Raw genomic sequence first — 18,214 nt, forward strand, 5'->3', positions numbered from 1 at the left:
GTCATATCTGGGAATGAAGTGCTCAGATGTGACCCGACAGCCTTAAAGAACTCAGGGTGATTTCATGGACACAATAAAGCCCCTTGGAAATACCAGACTGATAGCTTGCTTCCAGAGTTCCCAGCAGCCTTACCAGGTGAGTAAAGAAGGTCACTTCCTCACAGGTGCAGGAACCTCGGGATGTTTGGGGGGCCTTGAGAAGAGAGGAATTCACCCAAATCTATACGTATTACAGGCAAAGTCTGATGGCAAGTAATTGGCTTGGCTCCTGGCCTCAAGAGGCTGTTAAACTTCATCTGGAGACTTTTTATGAAAACTTCTAGCGAAGCAGGTTGAAAGAGTCAACTGCAATTCTTGTTGTACTTAAGGAAATAGTCAGGCCAAGTTTTATGGGAAATGACTTATTTTGCAAACAAATTAGTGTTAATTTCATTATCTTTGGTCAAAGAAGTGATTATAGTGAGAAAATATGTTTCAATAACACATCTTCGTACATTTTAGATTTTATTACTATTCATTATACAATGGATTAGGTCCTGATTTCTTCTAGTGTCTTCCACCACCAGGCTACAACATTCCAAACCGACATTCTGAGGTTTCTCCCACGTTTCTGACTTGGAATCCTTTGAGAACTAAAACTGCCCTTCTCCTGAGGTTCTGCTAAATGTAAACCACTTACCTAACCCTAGAGAAATCCACAAGAACTCATAACCTACACAATCTTTGTGCCTATCGCTCAGCAGGCCAACCAGAGATCACCAGAGACATTTGAACGACAAACCCAGGGGACCTGTCTGACTGCACAGCCTGCCCTCACTCTATCTGAGATGCTTCGAGTCCAACATCTAGAAGTCTGCTCCACTGGCTGCCCTCACAACTCGGAAACTGGCTGAACATTTGATCCAGTCATGAACCATTGGGTTCCTCTTGTTTCCATAGAAAAGCCTCTTGTTTCTTACCTGATTACTTGGACCACAGGCCTAACATTGTGAATCCACCTGCATCACTGCCTTCTGGAATGTGTTTGCCTAAACTGACCTATCATCCGGATGAATAGACCAGTTCAGTTGGAAGAAACACGTAGCAGCTGAACTGTTAATGTGTGCAACTGCAGAGAAGCTTACATTTAAATTTGATCTGAGTAACCCATCTCTCTGGCAGGACTGACATTTGTGCACCAAACATTTACTGGTTCCTTCCCTTTGAAATCTCAGACCCCTACCCCCTTCTGCTTAATTCGGGATGACATTTGTATCTCTTTTGCCTGACTGCCACGTCTGTGTGGACTCCCTGCACATATGCTATTAGATTTGATTTTCTCTTGTTAATGTGTCTCATGTCAGTTTGAGTCTTAGTCCAGCCAGAAGGACCTTGAGGGGGACAGGGATTCTTGCTCCCCTTCCCTCCTGGGGCTGGCCTGCCACTCCCTCTCCTACTCCTCTGGCAAAGCCCTGGACTGCTCCACCTCCAAGCCCCCCACCCCTGCAAGGCCTTCTGAGGGTGACAGGTGGCAGGGAGAAGACCCCATGGCCTTTGTCTATGGAAGACTAGAGTGGTGGAGGCAGGTGGAGAGGGAGCCTTGGGCCCAGGGACCAGGTGTTGGGACAGAATGACTTTAGGGATGAAGATGACAAGAAATGGCATTTGGAGCACATCTGAGCTGCTAACAAGGTGGACAGCTGTACAAGGCTCCAACAGCCATTAAAGTGGAGAACTGGGCTGGAAGATGGGGGCGGGGGGCAGGAAGTAGGTGCGCACAGACTGGAGGTGGTGCTAGAGTGGGGGGCGGGGGGGACAGGCAGGGACCCTTCCCAGAGAGCAGATCATCAGAGTCAGACTCTAGGGGATGCTGAGTTGAGGGGCCAGAGCAAGGAGTGGGGCCACCTCATCACGTCAGCCATAAGCTCCGAACGGTCGCCGCTGCTTTGCACAGAATTAATGAAATAAGGAAGTAACTGAAGAAAAAATTGAGGGGAAGTAGATGAGAGAAAACAAAAAAGAATAACTTAGAAGAAGAGAAGGGAGGTTGCATCTGTGCTCAGTTCAAGTCTCTGGAAGGCAGCTGGCATTTGCTGAGCACCAGGGAGACAAGCCAGGCAGGCAGGACATGCGGCTGCTCCCAGTTGTGATCCTTCTCGTCGTCCAAGGTGAGTAAGGCAGGGGCTTACTAAGTACCTGCAGGATCAGGATGGGACACAGATAGGGTCTGTCCTGAGAGAGATGGCAGGGCTTTTCATATCCAGACACTTACGTATTTATAAAACTTTTTAAGTTTTGTTACTTGAAAGGTACAAAGTTAAATGTTAGGGAAAGGAAATAAAATAAATAACGCGTACAGTGTTTGTTTTCTAGGCACAGTTTCCCAACCCTGGCAGAGAGAAGGATAGACAGATGACAGATGGATGGATGGATGGATGGATGGATGGATAGACACATGATAGATACACACACACACATATGCACACATACCTAAATGCATGAGTTCCTGAGGAACTTTGAAGAAGCACAGATGCTCAAGCCCCAGTTGAGACCCATTCAGTCAAGGTGAAGTTCAGGCAACTGGATCATTTAAAAACTTACACATCTGGTCTTGACTTGAAGCTTGAGCCGGAATCCTCTCTTCTGAAGACATCAGACAACAGGGAGGAAGGCAGGCAGCAAAACCAGGGTGACAGGCTCTCTGGAGAGTTGCTTATCCCCACACACCAGCCTGCCTGGGTCTCTTCTCTGGATGATCTAAAGACAGATCATCATCTAGTGTCATTAGCACAATACCTGTGACAGGGACAAAGGGCTCTGGTTGTACCAGGAGCGACCAGATTGTCTGCAGAACCAGACAAACCATAGAAAAGACACTCTTGGAGATGAGCCTTAAGGGATGAATATAAGGGTTTGCTTCCTTCAAACAGAGAAGAAAGCACATTCTAGGCAGAGGGACAGCTTGCATTACATTATAGAGACACAGAAGAACAAGGTGTATAGGTAAAAAAAAAAACAACAACAAGCAATCACCTGTGCGAGTGAGTGTGTTTGGTATGTGCGTGTGTGTGTGTGTGTGTTTACTTCTGTGCCATGTGTCGATTCAGAGGCTGAGGGTTTGTAGGTGTGCAGAGTTTACAGTATCGGGGCATAGATGGGGAGGGGGCCACACTGTCTCACCAGCTCTGGGATTCAGAAATACACCTGTGGCTGCAGTGTGTGCTCTGTGCTGCTTAAGGTCGGGCAGGGGACGGTGGTCAGTAGGATGGTGAGCGTGCAGAGAGTCCTGAATTGGTTAGGAGAGTTAGGAGCCTCAAGGGGGATTCACAAGAGGGGTGACAGAAAAGAAATCCTGCAGGGGATGAAGGGACAGGAGGGATGTGGCAATTAGACAGAGGGCAGAGGCTCCTGGCTGGTGTTCAGGGCAGGGCCAGAAGCCCCAGTGGCGCCCGGGTCAGCTCTGGGCTCAAGGAAGGATAAGATGCATGTTGGGTTTCTGTTTTCTAGGCCACTTCTCCACCTGCGTGCATAGAACGGTGAGAGGCACGGCAATGGGCACACTGACCGTGCACTGTACATATGGGCAGGGGTGGGAATCCTACAAGAAATGGTGGTGTCGTGGGTACGAGTGGGATTCCTGCAAAATCCTTGTTAAAAGCACCGGGTCAGAGCAACTGGTGAAGAAGGGCCGAGCATCCATCCAGGACAATCACAGCTGGCGCATATTCACCGTGACATTGGAGGATCTCTGGTATGACGATGCAGACACCTACTGGTGTGGGATTGAGAAAGCTGGCAATGACCTGGGGTACAAAGTATACGTGGATGTTGACCCAGGTAGGTACTACCCTTCCTGTGCTCTGGGACCCTGAGTCCCAACCCAAAGGAGTCAGGACTATTTCTCTGTCTTCCCCAATGGATGAAGGGGAGTCTCGAAACTCGCCTAGGACTATGCCTGCCGCTGAAAATCCCTCACGCGGTGGCAAACTGGTGTTCCTCTGGAAATATGTATTCATATTTGGGATAAGAAACCAAAAAGATGCAAGAGAAAGCAAACTTGGCTGAGCAGTGGCACTAACACAGAAAGGTTCTGCATCCCTGGGGGTGGGGTGTGGAGACCATGGGAGCCACCTGTGACACTCACAACCATGCTTTGCTCTGTGTGTTTAGCCCCTGATCCAACAGACTCTCCCAAGCCTGTAGCAAGAACACCAGCCGGTCGAGCTTCCTCTCCTCCTTGTACCCAGGGCATCAACAGCAGCCAGCCTATTGTTCTGATCAACCCCCACAGCAGGTGAGCACAGCTGAACCCACAGACTTTCCCACTGCTGCCCTGGGACAGCTCTCCCCTGGGGCACTCTGACAGGGGCCCCCATTGGCCCTTCTGATGTCTCCTCTGCTGGGGAGAAACAGCAAGGTCTGCACTGGGCCCCCTCTTTGTACCTCTGAGTCCTTAAAGTGCTCCCCCTCCCCACAAGAAACCTAAGCTAAGTTGTTCAGCTGGGCTGTAGGAGAGAAGCTTCTGGTCTCCTTCTGACCTGCCTCCCAACCCCCAAGCAGCCAAAACAGGCTCAGGCGCTTTCAGCCTCAAGTTGCCAGAAGGGAAGGGTTCTGGATTAGCTCCCTGTGGCTGCTGGAGCAAATCACCACCACCCTGGTGGCTGAAGGCAAAACGATGTTATGATCTTAAAGTTCTGGAGACAAGGTCTGGGATGAGGCTCACTGGGCTAAAACTCAAGGTGCTGGCAGGGCTGGCTCCTCCTGGAGGCTCTGAGGGAGAAGGGCTTCCTTGTCTTTTCCAGCTTCTGGAGGCCGCTGCACCCCTGGCTCGTGGTCTCTTCCATCAACCAGCAGGGGTGGTTGAGTCTTTCTCACCCTCATTACTCTGACACTGGCTCTCCTGTGTGCTTTCATTTATAAAGACACTGGCGATTCCATAGGGTCCACCCAGATATCCCAGGATCACCTCCCCATCTCAGGGTCAGCTGGTTGGCAATCTTAAATCCATCTGCATCATTAATTCTCTTGCGCCAAGGAATCTAGCACATTCAGAGGTCTGGGGATTAAGACATCTTTGAGGGGGAGTCATTCTGCCCACTGTCAAGGGCTGGTACTTGTTCCATGGATCCAGCCCTCCCCTCCCAAGTGCTTGGGAAATGCTGGGAAGGAGTGGGAAGCTGGCATTCCTGCTTTCTCACATTCCCAACACGGTAGAGAGGTTGGGCCATCAACCTGAAGCCTACCCCCTCAAAAGCATCCAAAGAACAATGAATTAACTCTTTCCTCAAAGGGCACACCCCTGACCCAGTTTCACCCCATCGGAGTTCAGGGTGAAGGTGCATTTTCTCCCAGATGCCCCTTCCATGGCCTACCTTCCAGTCCACTCCTTCTTCCTTCCCTTCTCAAGGACCAATTCCTTGTAGCTTTGTCCTGCTGGACAATGTGTACGAATGAGGCCAGGCACTTGACTCATGCTTCACAACTGGCTTTTGTCCTGCTCATGACTATTTGGAGACCAGTTGTTCTGTGGAGTCAGGAGGGGAGGATGAGAGACTTTTAGGAGACTGAAGGGCACGGGTGGAAGCCTGTAGGTGGAGAGATGGGACCGCAGCCCCACAGGGATTGGAACTTGGGAACAGAACACAGTGAGTTCAAGGATAATTTCAGGAAGTGCAAGGGAGCATGTCTTCTCTCTCAAGAAAACCCCCTGTGAAATGCACATGACAAAACTTGCTCAAGGCAGGCAGAAGGAGAGAACAAAGCCAGCCTGCATGGGGGCCCTGACACTGCTTGTGGGGGAGGGGATGAGGCAGAGGGTGAGGGCATCAGACTCTTGGATACTGATGTGGACTCCCAGGGGGACGTATGTGAGCAAGGGCCCAATGGTCCACTAGACCATGTGTCCACTGTTCAGGGTGTATGACATAGTGCACCTCCTATGTGCTACCAGATGGGGTTGAGAGTTGGGAGAGACCCCTCCCAAGAGAAGCCAGAAGGTATTCAGCCAGGCTGAATGGTAATATGAAATGTTATATGAGATGAGCTTGAGAGAGGGCAGAATTTACACAAGGTGGGACAGAAGTAGAATCAAATAGGCAAAGGGAAACCTTTGGTCCTGGCTGGCCTGCTGCTGAGGTGGAGGGGATTTGGGGGAGGCAGCCGACAAGCAGGATGAAATCAGGGTGCAGAGGTGCTGGAGCCCAGGCTAAGGCTGCTGGGAAGCCCCTGAATGCTTCGCCTTGGGCAGCATGGCCGTGCCCTCAGAGGGGCTTTTGGGCAGGTACCGGGGCTGGCCTGTCCTCCAGGTCTGGGGGTGGGAGTGAGGGTGGACAGGAAGGGCCTGGAGCGGCCCCTGAAGAGGGACCCCACTCCTGTCAGCACGATCCCTGCTCAGGGCCCTGCTACACAACCTTCACTTTGTGCTTTTGACCTTTGTGAAGTTGCCCCTGCTTGGGTCCTGCTGTGACTGTGATGTGGGGAGTCCGGGGGACTCCAGGGGAAGATACGTCAGTCTGAGCAGGAGAAACACAGCCCTCTCCCCCCCACCATGGACACCCCCGCACCCTCTGAGCTCTGGTCAGGGAAAGGGCAATGATTACAATTCCGAGACAGATGGGGGTCCCTGTTAGGTGAGGACTCCCCGCGTCCTGCTGTCAGGAATTAAAGTCTGACTCCTTCCCTGCTCTGCACAGGTCGGGGATCTTGGCCTTCAATGTAGCAGCAGAGAATCCTCCTGTGTGGATCCTCCTGGTACCTTCTTTCCTTGCCACACTCAAGTGGCTCTGCCAAGGATAAATAACTATTACATCGTTCAGGACTCTGGCCAATGATGGGTTTTCCAATTCCAGACCAACCAGTAAGCATAAAACCTGGATTAAATCAACAAGTTCCAGAGTGTGTCCACAAGGACAAAGACCCTCAATGGGCCAGCTGCACAGAGGTCCGCCGATTCTACCTTCTGCTGCATCAGTGCCTCCAAGAAAGAATTTCTTGAATGTAAAAGATGGAAAACAGGGTTGGACCATCGCCCAACCCACATCTGATCTGTTTGCCCTGTATATTCCCTATTAAAATCTTTGGCTTTCTTGTGCTCCCTGGAAATTATTTTGTTTGGACATTCTTTCAATATTTTATATGTGAGAGGACAACCCTTCCCTTCTAGAGGGTGGGAAGCAACTCTAAATCCAATGCTAGAATCCGAATGTGTCTTAGAACTGGGTCGTTGTGAGTATAAATTTGTTGAAACTCATTGAAGTCACTCTTTTTCCCTCTGTAAGTAATCAATGTTTTGCGGGGAGGGGCTTTGAAACAATGCAAATATTCCTGTCCCCTTATCTACATCAGTGGCCTCCAAGCACAGGGGATTCACCCAGTCGTCACCAGAACAGTTCATTTCTGTTCTCCCATTTGTCCCTTGGCCTCACTGGTCCTTATGTGCAGGGGCTCCATGGACTGTTTGGACTTTTCCATCGAGATGGACAGATCTGTCCCCTTCTTGTCTGTGACCCTGCCCATCCCCCAGGCAGCTCACACCCACCATCACCCACTCCTGGGTTTGGCCTGATCTTTGGCCTTTCCATGCTCCCACACCCCTAACCTCCACCCCCATCTCACCCCAGCTGAACAATGCAAACCCAGGATGCTGGGCTCTTTGTGTTTAACTTCCTCCCACTTACTCATCAAAAACTAACAACACAAAAACAGCCCTTTTCTTTTTAAATTTCAAAGTTATACATTTTCCTCTCAACCGTTTTGTTTTTCAGGGGTGTTTTTTTTTTTTTTTTCTCTTTTACTTACATTTTTCCTGGGTTCTGTTCTTTTTTGTCTCTATATTTTATTTTGAACCATTTTCGGGACTTATATCTCTTTTCTGAGCTCCTTCCTTAGAGAGGTCATATTGTCTGTAATTTCTCTTAGACTGAGCCAAACTGGCCATCTGGACTCCTCCTCTGTGTCCTGGGGCCCTGGCGCTCATGAAGCAAGTTCTCCAGCTGCATTTTTTTTTTAAATAATGTATTGTCAAGTTAGCTAACATACAGTGTATACAGTGTAGTCTTGGCTTCAGGAGTAGATTCCCATGATTCATCACTTACATACAACACTCAGTGTTCATCCCAACAAGTGCCCTCCTCAATGCCCATCTCCCATTTGCCCCAAGCTCTAACCCTCACCCCCGTCAATCCTCAGTTTGTTCTCTGTATTTAAGAGTCTCCTAGGGTTTGCCTCCCTCTCTGTTTGTAATTGATTTTTCCTTCAATCCCCTATGGTCTTCTGTTAAGTTTCTCAAATTCCACATATGAGTGAAAACATGATGTCTGTCTTTTTCTGACTGACTTATTTCACTCAGCATAATACCCTCCAGTTCCATCCACATTGTTGCAAATGGAAATATTTCATTCTTTTTCATTGCCGAGTCATATTCCATTGTATATACATACTACATCTTCTTTATCTATCCATCAGTTAATGGATATTTTGGCTCTTTCCATAATTTGACTATTGTTGATAGTGCTGCTATAATAATTGTGGTACTTATGCCCCTATGAATCAGTACTCCTGTATCCTTTGGATAAATTCCTAGTAGTGCTATTGCTGGGTCATAAAGTAATTCTATTTGTAATTTTTTGAGGAACGTCCACACTGCTTTCCAGAGTGGCTGCACCAGTTTGCATTCCCACCAACAGTGCAAAAAGTTTCCATTTCTCCACATCCTCGCCAACATCTGCTGTTTCCTGAATTGTTAATTTTAGCCACTCTGACCAGTGCGAGGTTGTGTCTCATTGTGGTTTTGATTTGTATCAAAACATCATCACTGATGATGAGTGATGTTGAGCATCTTTTCATGTGTCTGTTGGCCAGCTGGATATCTTCTTTTTTTTTCCAATATATGAAATTTATTGTCAAATTGGTTTCCATATAACACCCAGTGCTTAGCCCAAAAGGTGCCCTCCTCAATACCCATCACCCACACTCCCCTCCCTCCCAGCCCCCGTCAACCCTCAGTTTGTTCTCAGTTTTTAACAGTCTCTTATGCTTTGGCTCTCTCCCACTCTAACCTCCTTTTTTTTTTTCCCTTCCCCTCCCCCATGGGTTTCTGTTAAGTTTCTCAGGATCCACATAAGAGTGAAAACATATGGTATCTGTCTTTCTCAGTATGGCTTATTTCACTTAGCATAACACTCTCCAGTTCCATCCACGTTGTGGATATCTTCTTTAGAAAAGTGTTTGTTCATGTCTTCTGCCCATTTCCTCACTGGATTATTTGTTTTTCATGTGTTGAGTTTGATAAGTTCCTTATAGATTTTTGATACTGACCCTTTATCTGATATGTTATTTGCAAATATCTTCTCCCATTCCACTGTTTGACTTTTAGTTTTGTTGATTGTTTCCTTTGCTGTGCAGAAGTTTTTATCTTGATGAGGTTCCAAAAGTTCATTTTTGCTTTTATTTCCCTTGCTGCTGGAGACATGTCTTGACATGTTTCCAGCTGCATTTTGCTGGTGCTGTGTTCCTCTCCTTGAGTCTGTCAGTGAGGAAAGGTGCTGGTCCATTTTCAACTAGAAGCTTCCTTAGAATGTGGTCAGGGCACTGCAGAGAGGGTTGGGTAGGCAGGGGGGTGTTCTACAGCAGCAGGTGACTTCTTGTGGGGAACACCTCCCACCAGTGCTGACAGCTCCAGCCCACATGATTCTGATTCACACCTCTGAAAAGGGCAATACCTCCAGGCCCAGGAGCCCATGCATGTTACCACGTGGGGAGTTGGCCCCAGGTTCCCACCACAGGGCTGTGTCTCCTAGGGCTATGTCTCCCAAGGGCCTCCCCCCAGCCCACTGTGCATCCGGCAGAGGCAGCATGTTCCTCTGAACTGTCCTGCCTGGGACTGGAACGTCCAGTTCTCTCTGCTTAGATCTTCTGTAGGGCACAAAACAGCAATCTGCCTGTCATGTCACAGATTCTGTGGTCAGGAATTCGGACAGAGTGCAGCAGGGATGGCCTGTCTCTGCTCCAAAAACTCTGGGGCTTCAGCTGGAAAGACATAATGGCAGTGGAGGGGGGGGAACCTAAATGGCTGGGTGCTACTGTCATCTGGAAGCTTCTTTTCTGCGTGTCTAGAGCATGTGCCAGGTTGATCTCAATCTTGATAGTTGACCTGAGATCCTACAGGGGGCCTCTCCATGTGGACCTGGGTTCTGAGAAGGAGAGTGTCCAAAACAAACATTTCAAGAAATGGAGGATGGAGCTACAGGGTTCCTTTGGGCCTGGCCTCAGAAGTCACACAGGGTCACTGTCACCATACTCTATCCATGCATTCTGATGTCCGATGGCGATGAACACTGTTTTTTGGGGGGTGAAAAAAATGTTGTTTTTATACCGAAAATTATTTTTATGTACAAAACATAGATGATCAGTTGATAGATGGATCGACTGATCGAGATATACAACATAGGCGTATAGTATATCTTTAGTATTAAAATTTCATACCTATGGCGGGGGGGCGAGTTCTAATAAAAGAAAATTACTAAACAACATCATTAGGAGGATATCCTTAGGAGGATAATTACGGGGAAAAGTTGGGAATCTGCTCTAAGCTACTGACCTCACAGCCCTAGCCCACCCAGACTCAAGGGGAGGGGACACACCCCCAACTCTCAATAACAGGAGTGTCAAGAAATTTACAGTCCCGGTTTAGAGCTGCCACCTGGAAGAATCTTAATATAGTGCCTTCACATCAGATTAAAGAATGAGGGGCCCAGAAGGGCTGAGGCCCCGGACCCCCAGTCATAAGGCCAGGGAGCAGACTTGGACCTGCCCCAAGGAGGTCCACACCACGATACTGCGAGTCCATCTGTGCACTGGACAGGTCAGGTCCCAAGTCTGCTGGGGGCACCATGTGGCCCCAGTGTAAGTACTAGGCAGACACAACGATGCTCTGAACTTTCTCTGCTTTACTCACTGGTCACAGACTGCATCCGAGAATTGCATGAACTTATGAATAGGTTTTGCTTGGATCACAATATTTATTTAAGTGGAGGTTGTTGCCTATATGTACACATGAGCCACTTCACTCCTGGCTTCTCTTTTAAAAGCAGAAATGCCGGAAAACAGTGGGTCCACGATGCTACATGCTCCACAGAGTCATCAGAATGTTTAAGACCTTCCAGGGGCTCCTAGGGTTCCGGGACACCACTAAAGCACACAGATTAGGAAGGAAAAAATAAAACTGTGCCTTTGTGCAGGCAACATAATTGTATAGAAAATCCCAAAGAATCTATCAAAAAATTTTTACCAAACTGTTAGAACTGGTAAATTAATTTAACAAGTCACATGAATAAAGATCGATACACACACACACATACATACATATATACACATACATACATACACACACATACACACACATGCATGCACACACACACTCACACATACACACATATATACCAACACATATACATACATACATAAACACATATGCATACACACATATACACACCTACACACACAATCTTACTTGTAAACTAGCAATGAGCATGTAGAAAATGAAAGGAAAAGTACAGTGTTGTTCACGAGTGCTCAAAAAGAAGACAAAATACCCAGGTATAAATCTAACAGAACACATGCAGCATCCAGATACTTAAATTTACAAAACACTGGTGATAGAAGCCAAGGAATATTTAACTAAATTGCAAGAGATACCATGTTTATGGACTGGAAGACTCAACATAGTAAAGATGTCAATGTTCCCAGTATCGATCTATAAGTTTAATACGATTCCGATCATACACAAGTTTACTTGAAAATTTATCTGGAAAGTGAAGAAACAAGAATGCTTGAAATAATTTTGGAACAGAATAAAGTACATCATAAGCTTCTTTCTTGCCCATCATTGTGCTTCCTACACCGCCCTGTGTTTTATTAATAAGGTCTGGATGTGCCTCCCTGGCTGAATTTCTCCTTCAGCGGAGTCCTGGGCCAGTCCCAGCTCTCCTCCAATGGCCCTGCCCTTGTGGGAGCCACGCCAGGGTTCAGGTTCTGAGTGTGGCGGCCCTGCCTGCAAACTCAGTGCTCTGGAGCTTGAAGTGTTTTCTGGAAACTGGCATCACTAGCCCAGGGAAGGCTTGGGCTTGCTGGAGACGAGAGGGCTGCTCCACACCCAAGGAGTTGAGTGAAGATGGTAACACGTGCTTATAATAGACTGTGCGCCTCGCTGCAAACTTCAGGGAGGGAGCCGTTGACAAGCATTCAAACCCAACAGAGCCCTTTCCAGGGCTGGAATGCCCCGTGGTGGCTGTGGCATCATGTCAACCTGATGTGGGGAGGTACTCCTCACCTCTGTGTCCTTGTCTTTAGAAAACTGTCTGCTTCTCTTATGGAAAGCACCAACTGTTGACAGGTGGCTTCAGCCACACTTCTGCTACAGTGGACTGTCCACCAGCCCTGTGTGCAGGAGGCCCACAAGGGTGGAGAATTCTGGGAGTGATATTGGGGGCACCCACTGCAGCTCCAACCAGCTCCAGGGCTTTAACCGAAAGCTCTTCAGTCATGGCCAGCCCAGGCAGAGATGTTTGAGCACAGCGTACATTCCCTGATCACAGGGACACAAGTGAGCCCTGTTGAGCCCAAAGACTGAGACTATGTGGGGTAAGTCCTCAGGGAGCCTCCTGGCTACAGGGAGGAGATGGTTATTACCCTGGGAGACACTGAGCTGAGGAGCTTTTGTGGCAATGAAAAGAGTAAAGGGCTGGACTTTCCAGTAACCTCTAGAGAATTCTTGCCCTTGAGAGGTAGGCATAAGAGCAAGGGGCCAAGGAATCTGGGATAGAGAGAGGAGGACCCCAAACACTGGCCCAGGAGACTCATCCTTCCTGCACCTGAGCACTTGCAGCAAGTGTCATCCAAGACCCAGGATTCTCCCTTGAGACACAGGAACAATATCTCCAGAAGACTTAGGTGCCTCCAGAATCCAGGCACTGCTGCCCCCCTGCCCTGGAGTCCAGAGTCTGAAGGTCTCTTCTATCTGGTCTGAAGTGCTGTATTCCTGGACAGGGCTTTCCTGGGGACGGTGCACTACGTGATGGCTTCTCTTTGTCAGGCTGACTTCCTCCAGGGCCCTTCAGAGGCCTGTTCACCCAGAGGACAGCACCCACCAATGTCAAGAACAGGGGCAGCTTCAGGAAGACCAGGAGCAGCAAGTGGACACTGCTGGATGAGGACCTGTCCGGGGAAATAGGGACAGAAAGTGAGCTGCCTCCTCAAGGGAGTGGGGCCAGGACCCTTCTCTCCCCACCTGTCCCTGCAACCTGAGCCCAAATCACTTAGGATCAAACCTGGAAAGGACATGTGTCAGGGCAGCACTTCTCTGGGCCCCCTCCCCTTCCTTGATCATGAAAGCCACCCCCACCCTCACTTTAAAGTCCTGATCCTTGTCCTCTGTCCTGCAGGACCTGACAGAAACATCATGGCCTTTTCTGGGTATCTTTGGGAGGAGAAAAACAGCCTTGAGCCAGTCCTTCTCCCTGCCCTGGACCCCACAAGTGGCTCCTGGTATAGGATCTATGATACAGCCAAGACCTCTGGAGGCAAGCCCGGGTTGGGAGGACAGAACCAGAACCTGGAGTCCAGAACCAGGTGGAGAAGTAGAGGGGGTGGGGTGGGGTGGGAGAGGCTGCACATCCACCTGAACCAGCCTCCTGGTTCCCTGCAGCTGCCCCATGTGGGAGAGGGTTCACAGAACAAGTGGTATTTTCCGTGAGGAATCCCCATGCAGCCATGGAGAATGTAAAAATCAGGACCAGAACTGGAAGAAAACCCAGCAGCAGTGAGGTAAAAAGAGCATGGTGTGTTGTCAGCCCCCACCCAAAGGTCCCATAAGGCTTCTGAACCCCTTCTGTGATTTGTAGGTTGTGATCCCTTACCCCGAGCAGTGGATCAACACTTCCTCAGCACTGAAGTTCTGCTTGGTACTCAGCCCCGGAAAGATGTCAGATGCAGCTTGACATGTGGTCTCCCCTGCGGTTTTACTTGGTGCTAGAGACAAGTCACACATCAGGTGCTGCCCTCTCCCTAGCCATGCATGAAGTGCCCATTTGGACCCAATGTTGCACACCATCACCCACTCACAAAAGGGACTCTGAAGCTAGACCCAGACCACCTCCTGGATGGAGTGAGCCCCTAAGGGACCAAGTGAGACTTTTTCAGAACTGGTCGTAAAAGCCACCTCTAGTAAGTGCCAGGTCTTTCTTTCCATCCCAAGTCTGACTCTGCCTGGGGTGACAGCAGGGGTCTCTCAGGGGCTTCCGCAGCTGACGAGGAGCCCCATAGGGAGGAGGGACAGGGATGAGTCTAAATAGATGGAGTCAGGTCAATAGAAAGTGAGTACAGGGGCAGACTCCATCAGGTGCAGCAGGAGCACAAAGGACATGGACCTCAGCTACTTTCCGGGCAGACAAAGGAAAGACATGAGGGATGGTGACGCCTAGCGGAGGCCGCAGGGATTACAAGATAGTTTTAGGACTCGAGCCTGTTTCCAGGTTGAGGTAAAGAGTGTGGATAATCGATGGAAGAAGGATACAGATGCGCAAAGAGAGAATTTGGCTCAAGGGAATGGAGAGGCAAGGAGCTACAGGGTGAGAAGCCAGCTTCAGGATGACCGTTATTGAACAGAAGGAAACTTCCTTCCACCTAGAAGGGAAAGAGGGAAGAATGAGTTAAGCAGCACAGAAGTGTGTAAGCGCAGAAGAAAAGAAATTGAGAGAGTTCACGTCTGGTATCCCGTACTCCCCTAGTAAGGTAGAAGAACAGGAGGGTCATATTAGAAACCATGAATTTGTATTGACACCCATAGGTGCCTTCTGTGACTATTCTTCAGCAGTACTGGAGCAAATAGATTTTAGGTAGGGGATCAATTTGCCCTAGCTTGCCTGGGACTTTTCCAGTTGTAGCACTGAAAGTTCTGCCTCCCAAGGAACTTGCCAGTCCTGGGCAACCCCCAATGGTTGCTCACCCTAATTTTAAGATGGATCCAGGGATGAAGTTTTCGAGAAGTAGGTAGGGAAGTGGTGTACAAGAGTGGAGGGTACTGGTGAGAGAAGAAAATGTAGTCTTCCATGAGGGTTGAGGAAGGAAGTGAGATCAGGGCAGGAGCAGGATGGGTAATAAATGGGGAGAGAATGGAGAGAGGCATCAAAGGATTGGAGGCATATGTGAGGTTGAGAATAGATAGGGCCAGTGGGGGTGAGGGTGTGGGAAAGCTGATACACAGAAAGCTGTCCAAAAGTACAATGTCTGAGTGTAGGGTCCTGAACATGGACCAGTTTGGGGTGACAGCAAGCTGTGCAACGTTGCCATGGAGTGGAATTCTGGAAAGTGGAAATGTGGGCCACTGCAGTCAAGAAGGTCACGGAACCCAAGAAAAGGATGTTGGACTAGTTATTCATTAAAAACTCCCAAGACAATGGCAGGGATTAGGGAGTAAGCTAGAAGCTAATGGAAGGCCATGCAAAGGAGAGGTAGAGGGGTGTGGCCATGTGACAAAAATGTTAAAGGAGGCAGATAGGACAGTAATAGGTTGGAAGCTGTAATGAAGGGGTGGGAGAATTTGGACACAGCTTCACAGCCCTATAGCACATCAAGGTAGGAGAAGGAGCAGCTTCCACTCAAGAAGCTTATTTTTTGAAATGAGAGGAGTGAGGTTAATTTCAGGACAGTATAGTAGAGGGAATGTTCTGTGAGCAAGCTGAAGATGTATATGCAACGAGTTTATTTCCTTTAGTGCAGGTTTCCAAACAGCATGGTGGAAATAGCCTTGGTCCAGCAGGGAGGGGCCTCCCAGGCAATGGAGTGAGAGAGTGAGGGCACCTTGGGCTACGCACCCCCACCCATGCCAAGGCTAAAGGGTCAGTCACCTCTCTCTCTGCCCTCATCACAGGCTCTTCCCAACACCACTGGGACTAAGGACTAGACAAGGCCTAAAGACACTCTTCAGTATGGCACCCATCCTCATCCCCATGTTCAGTCATGTCCCATAAGCTCCGCTGATGGAGTGAGAAGATCTCTTACCTGGGGAAACAGACACCTTAACCTGGACTGAAGTGCCAGATGACCAGAAGCCCAGGTACCACGTTTTCCGAACTCTACACCAGTAGGATCCAGCATCGTCTGCAGTGAGGTTCTCCATGGTCACGATGAAGGTAAGGCGATCAGCATGGTCTCTGATAGACACGCGACCATTCTTTTCTTTCGCTTCTCCCTGGGTCTCCACAATATTGTCACATGTGCCCTCATTCTGCCCTCGGCACCAGTATTTTTTATAACTCTGGTACTCTTCCTCATACTGACACTGCACACTCAGAGAGCCACCCAAGGTGCCTGTCACAGAGCTGGGGCCCGTCAGGGACAAAGAGCCTGGAAAACACAAGCCATGTCCCAGGACTCTATCTCAATGGGTCCCCTCAGTAGCTGTATGCCTGAAGCCCAAGGGGAAACTTGCCAAGGAGGTATAGGTGGTTCCAGGCTCAGGTATGGGGACCTGGAGGGACATCTGAACTTAGGACCTAAGCCAGAGGGTTTGGAGACTACAGCCAGAAAGATAAGTAGAGACCTGTGCTCTATAAGCCCAGAAACACTGAGTAACCACATAGGGATGCCAGCCCTTGGGGACAGGGAGAATTGGAACAAAGCTCGTTCTCAGCAGAGTGAGCTGACTGTCTTGCCCTATCCTTAGACTGGCAGCCTTTGCCAGACGTGAAATTCAGTCACACACAAAAATATCTCCCTTTGGAGAGAGGCTCTGCATTCTAGGTTTTCTGCAATTCAAACTTGTTCTGCAAGAGTACAACTTCTTGTTTACTCTGCTCTCCACATGTTCTCAAGAGAGGAAAAGTAAACCCCTGGCTCTCATCCAGACTACACTTGAGGGAGGAGTGACGCATTGCTGAGAAGGGCTCAGTCCCAAGGAGACCCTATTAGGCTTCTCGACAGAGGTTTGGGGCATGAGCTGACTCCTTCCCATTGACCCCCCATCACAGTACCCGGAGCCTCACCATCTTTCTTTACAACTTTCTCCCCTTCCTCTCTCAGGCTAGCCATACAACTCTTTGGGGTGCCCTCTATAAAAATGTAAAGTGGTCACACATTTCCAAACGGTGTTTATAACCCCAGTGTGTGGTGGGTGGGAGAAAGTAGGGACAAGCAGGAAGGAGCTGAGCCAGGAGCTGGGATGGAAAAAAAAGAACCAAAATTCATAAGTGACTCTAAAGTTTCAACATGGACCCAGGAGGAATCCTAGGGTCAACCCACGTGCATCTGGAGAGGTCAGCCAGTCCACATGAAGGAGTGGGAAGAGGTTTCCAGTCCAGTTTAATTGCACCCAGGCTAGGGCACTTAGACAATTATATCAGATTTAAGCAAGCAGACCGTGATAGGCCGGTAAACTGACTCTGGGTAAGGAGCAAGGCGGGGTGAGGGGAGTCGAGGAGTAGCCATGGTTTATACTGTTTGCCAATTTCTGTGGTGTAAATGCTCTCACCACGACTGATTTCAGGCCAACAACATGCTGTCACTGGACACGGGGTTGGGAAGATAAGCCCATAATCAGTTCTTATGAGCCGATGCAAGCTGGCTTCAGCCACTACTGCTTTGGATGCCCATTTCATTAATTACGGTAACTCAGAAAACATCTATTATCATCGTCACCCTCATTCAAGGCATTTTGAGCACCTCCCACGTGTAATGAGATGCATCTCTTTTAAAAGTCTTTCTGAGTCTAAGATCTCGGTTATGAGGGCTCTGGGGGGCCTTGAAGATCATCCTGTCTACTCTACCGTGTTACTGAAAAGAAAATTATGTTTTGGCCAGTTGCACCCAGCTGGTATTCTTCCTTTAAACCTCTGCCTTTTCCACTCACTATTCTGGAACAGTCCATGATTATGTTGGGCAGGTTCCATGTCATAAAATTTATTCTACAAACATGAAGAATACCGTCCGATTTTTACCCTAAACTTACTTCCTGTAGAGAATGGGCTCTCGTCCATGTTGAATGCCTATTTTTAACAGTTTCTATTCTGAAACTCCAACCTTCAATGGACAACTTTATTTACCTGCCTGAACTACATCTTGTTCCAGAAAGGGTCTGAGATGGGTGCGGAGGATGCCATTTTAGATCCTTCATTAATTCCTACTAAAAACCTTTCCAACCCCTTTAAACTAAGCTCTGACAAAATACAACTGTTGCTAATTT

At 48.6% G+C, this 18,214-nt stretch overlaps 3 protein-coding genes across 9 annotated transcripts in view; 1 reads left to right on the plus strand and 2 right to left on the minus strand.

Moving 5' to 3' along the window:
• The first annotated feature begins 1,786 nt into the window (after positions 1-1,786).
• Positions 1,787-7,080, plus strand: LOC122206380 (CMRF35-like molecule 7). Its single transcript, XM_042915486.1, has 4 exons — positions 1,787-2,147; positions 3,487-3,816; positions 4,150-4,273; positions 6,672-7,080. The coding sequence occupies exons 1-4, from the start codon at positions 2,108-2,110 to the stop codon at positions 6,772-6,774; spliced, it is 597 nt and encodes a 198-aa protein (XP_042771420.1). The 5' UTR covers positions 1,787-2,107; the 3' UTR covers positions 6,775-7,080.
• A 4,644-nt stretch (positions 7,081-11,724) lies between these two features.
• On the minus strand, positions 11,725-16,405 carry CD300E (CD300e molecule). The gene is made up of 3 exons (XM_042914640.1): positions 16,036-16,405; positions 13,893-14,004; positions 11,725-13,191 (listed from the first exon to the last, which is right to left on the minus strand). Exons 1-3 carry the CDS (start codon positions 16,151-16,153, stop codon positions 12,924-12,926), a joined length of 498 nt encoding a protein of 165 aa, XP_042770574.1. The 5' UTR covers positions 16,154-16,405; the 3' UTR covers positions 11,725-12,923.
• A 544-nt stretch (positions 16,406-16,949) lies between these two features.
• CD300LF (CD300 molecule like family member f) overlaps positions 16,950-18,214 on the minus strand; it is a 103,126-nt gene continuing 101,861 nt past the window's right edge. For all 7 annotated transcript variants that reach the window (XM_042914624.1, XM_042914620.1, XM_042914623.1 and 4 more), the window contains one exon: positions 16,950-17,189. The gene's annotated coding sequence lies outside the window, so the exon portion shown is untranslated. The remainder of the gene's footprint in view (positions 17,190-18,214) is intronic.

The sequence above is a fragment of the Panthera leo genome, chromosome E1, assembly GCF_018350215.1.
Source record: "Panthera leo isolate Ple1 chromosome E1, P.leo_Ple1_pat1.1, whole genome shotgun sequence".
NCBI classification, from domain to species: domain Eukaryota; kingdom Metazoa; phylum Chordata; class Mammalia; order Carnivora; family Felidae; genus Panthera; species Panthera leo.

Coding starts and splice junctions, on each gene's coding strand:
- LOC122206380 (XM_042915486.1), top strand. CDS start 2,108: ATGCGGCTGCTCCCAGTTGTGATCCTTCTCGTCGTCCAAG. Junction 2,148..3,486: donor GATCCTTCTCGTCGTCCAAG/GTGAGTAAGGCA, acceptor TCTGTTTTCTAG/GCCACTTCTCCACCTGCGTG. Junction 3,817..4,149: donor ATACGTGGATGTTGACCCAG/GTAGGTACTACC, acceptor CTGTGTGTTTAG/CCCCTGATCCAACAGACTCT.
- CD300E (XM_042914640.1), bottom strand. CDS start 16,153: ATGGAGAACCTCACTGCAGACGATGCTGGATCCTACTGGTGTAGAGTT. Junction 14,005..16,035: donor TAAGGTGTCTGTTTCCCCAG/GTAAGAGATCTT, acceptor ACTTGTCTCTAG/CACCAAGTAAAACCGCAGGG. Junction 13,192..13,892: donor GTGTTGATCCACTGCTCGGG/GTAAGGGATCAC, acceptor TTCCCCGGACAG/GTCCTCATCCAGCAGTGTCC.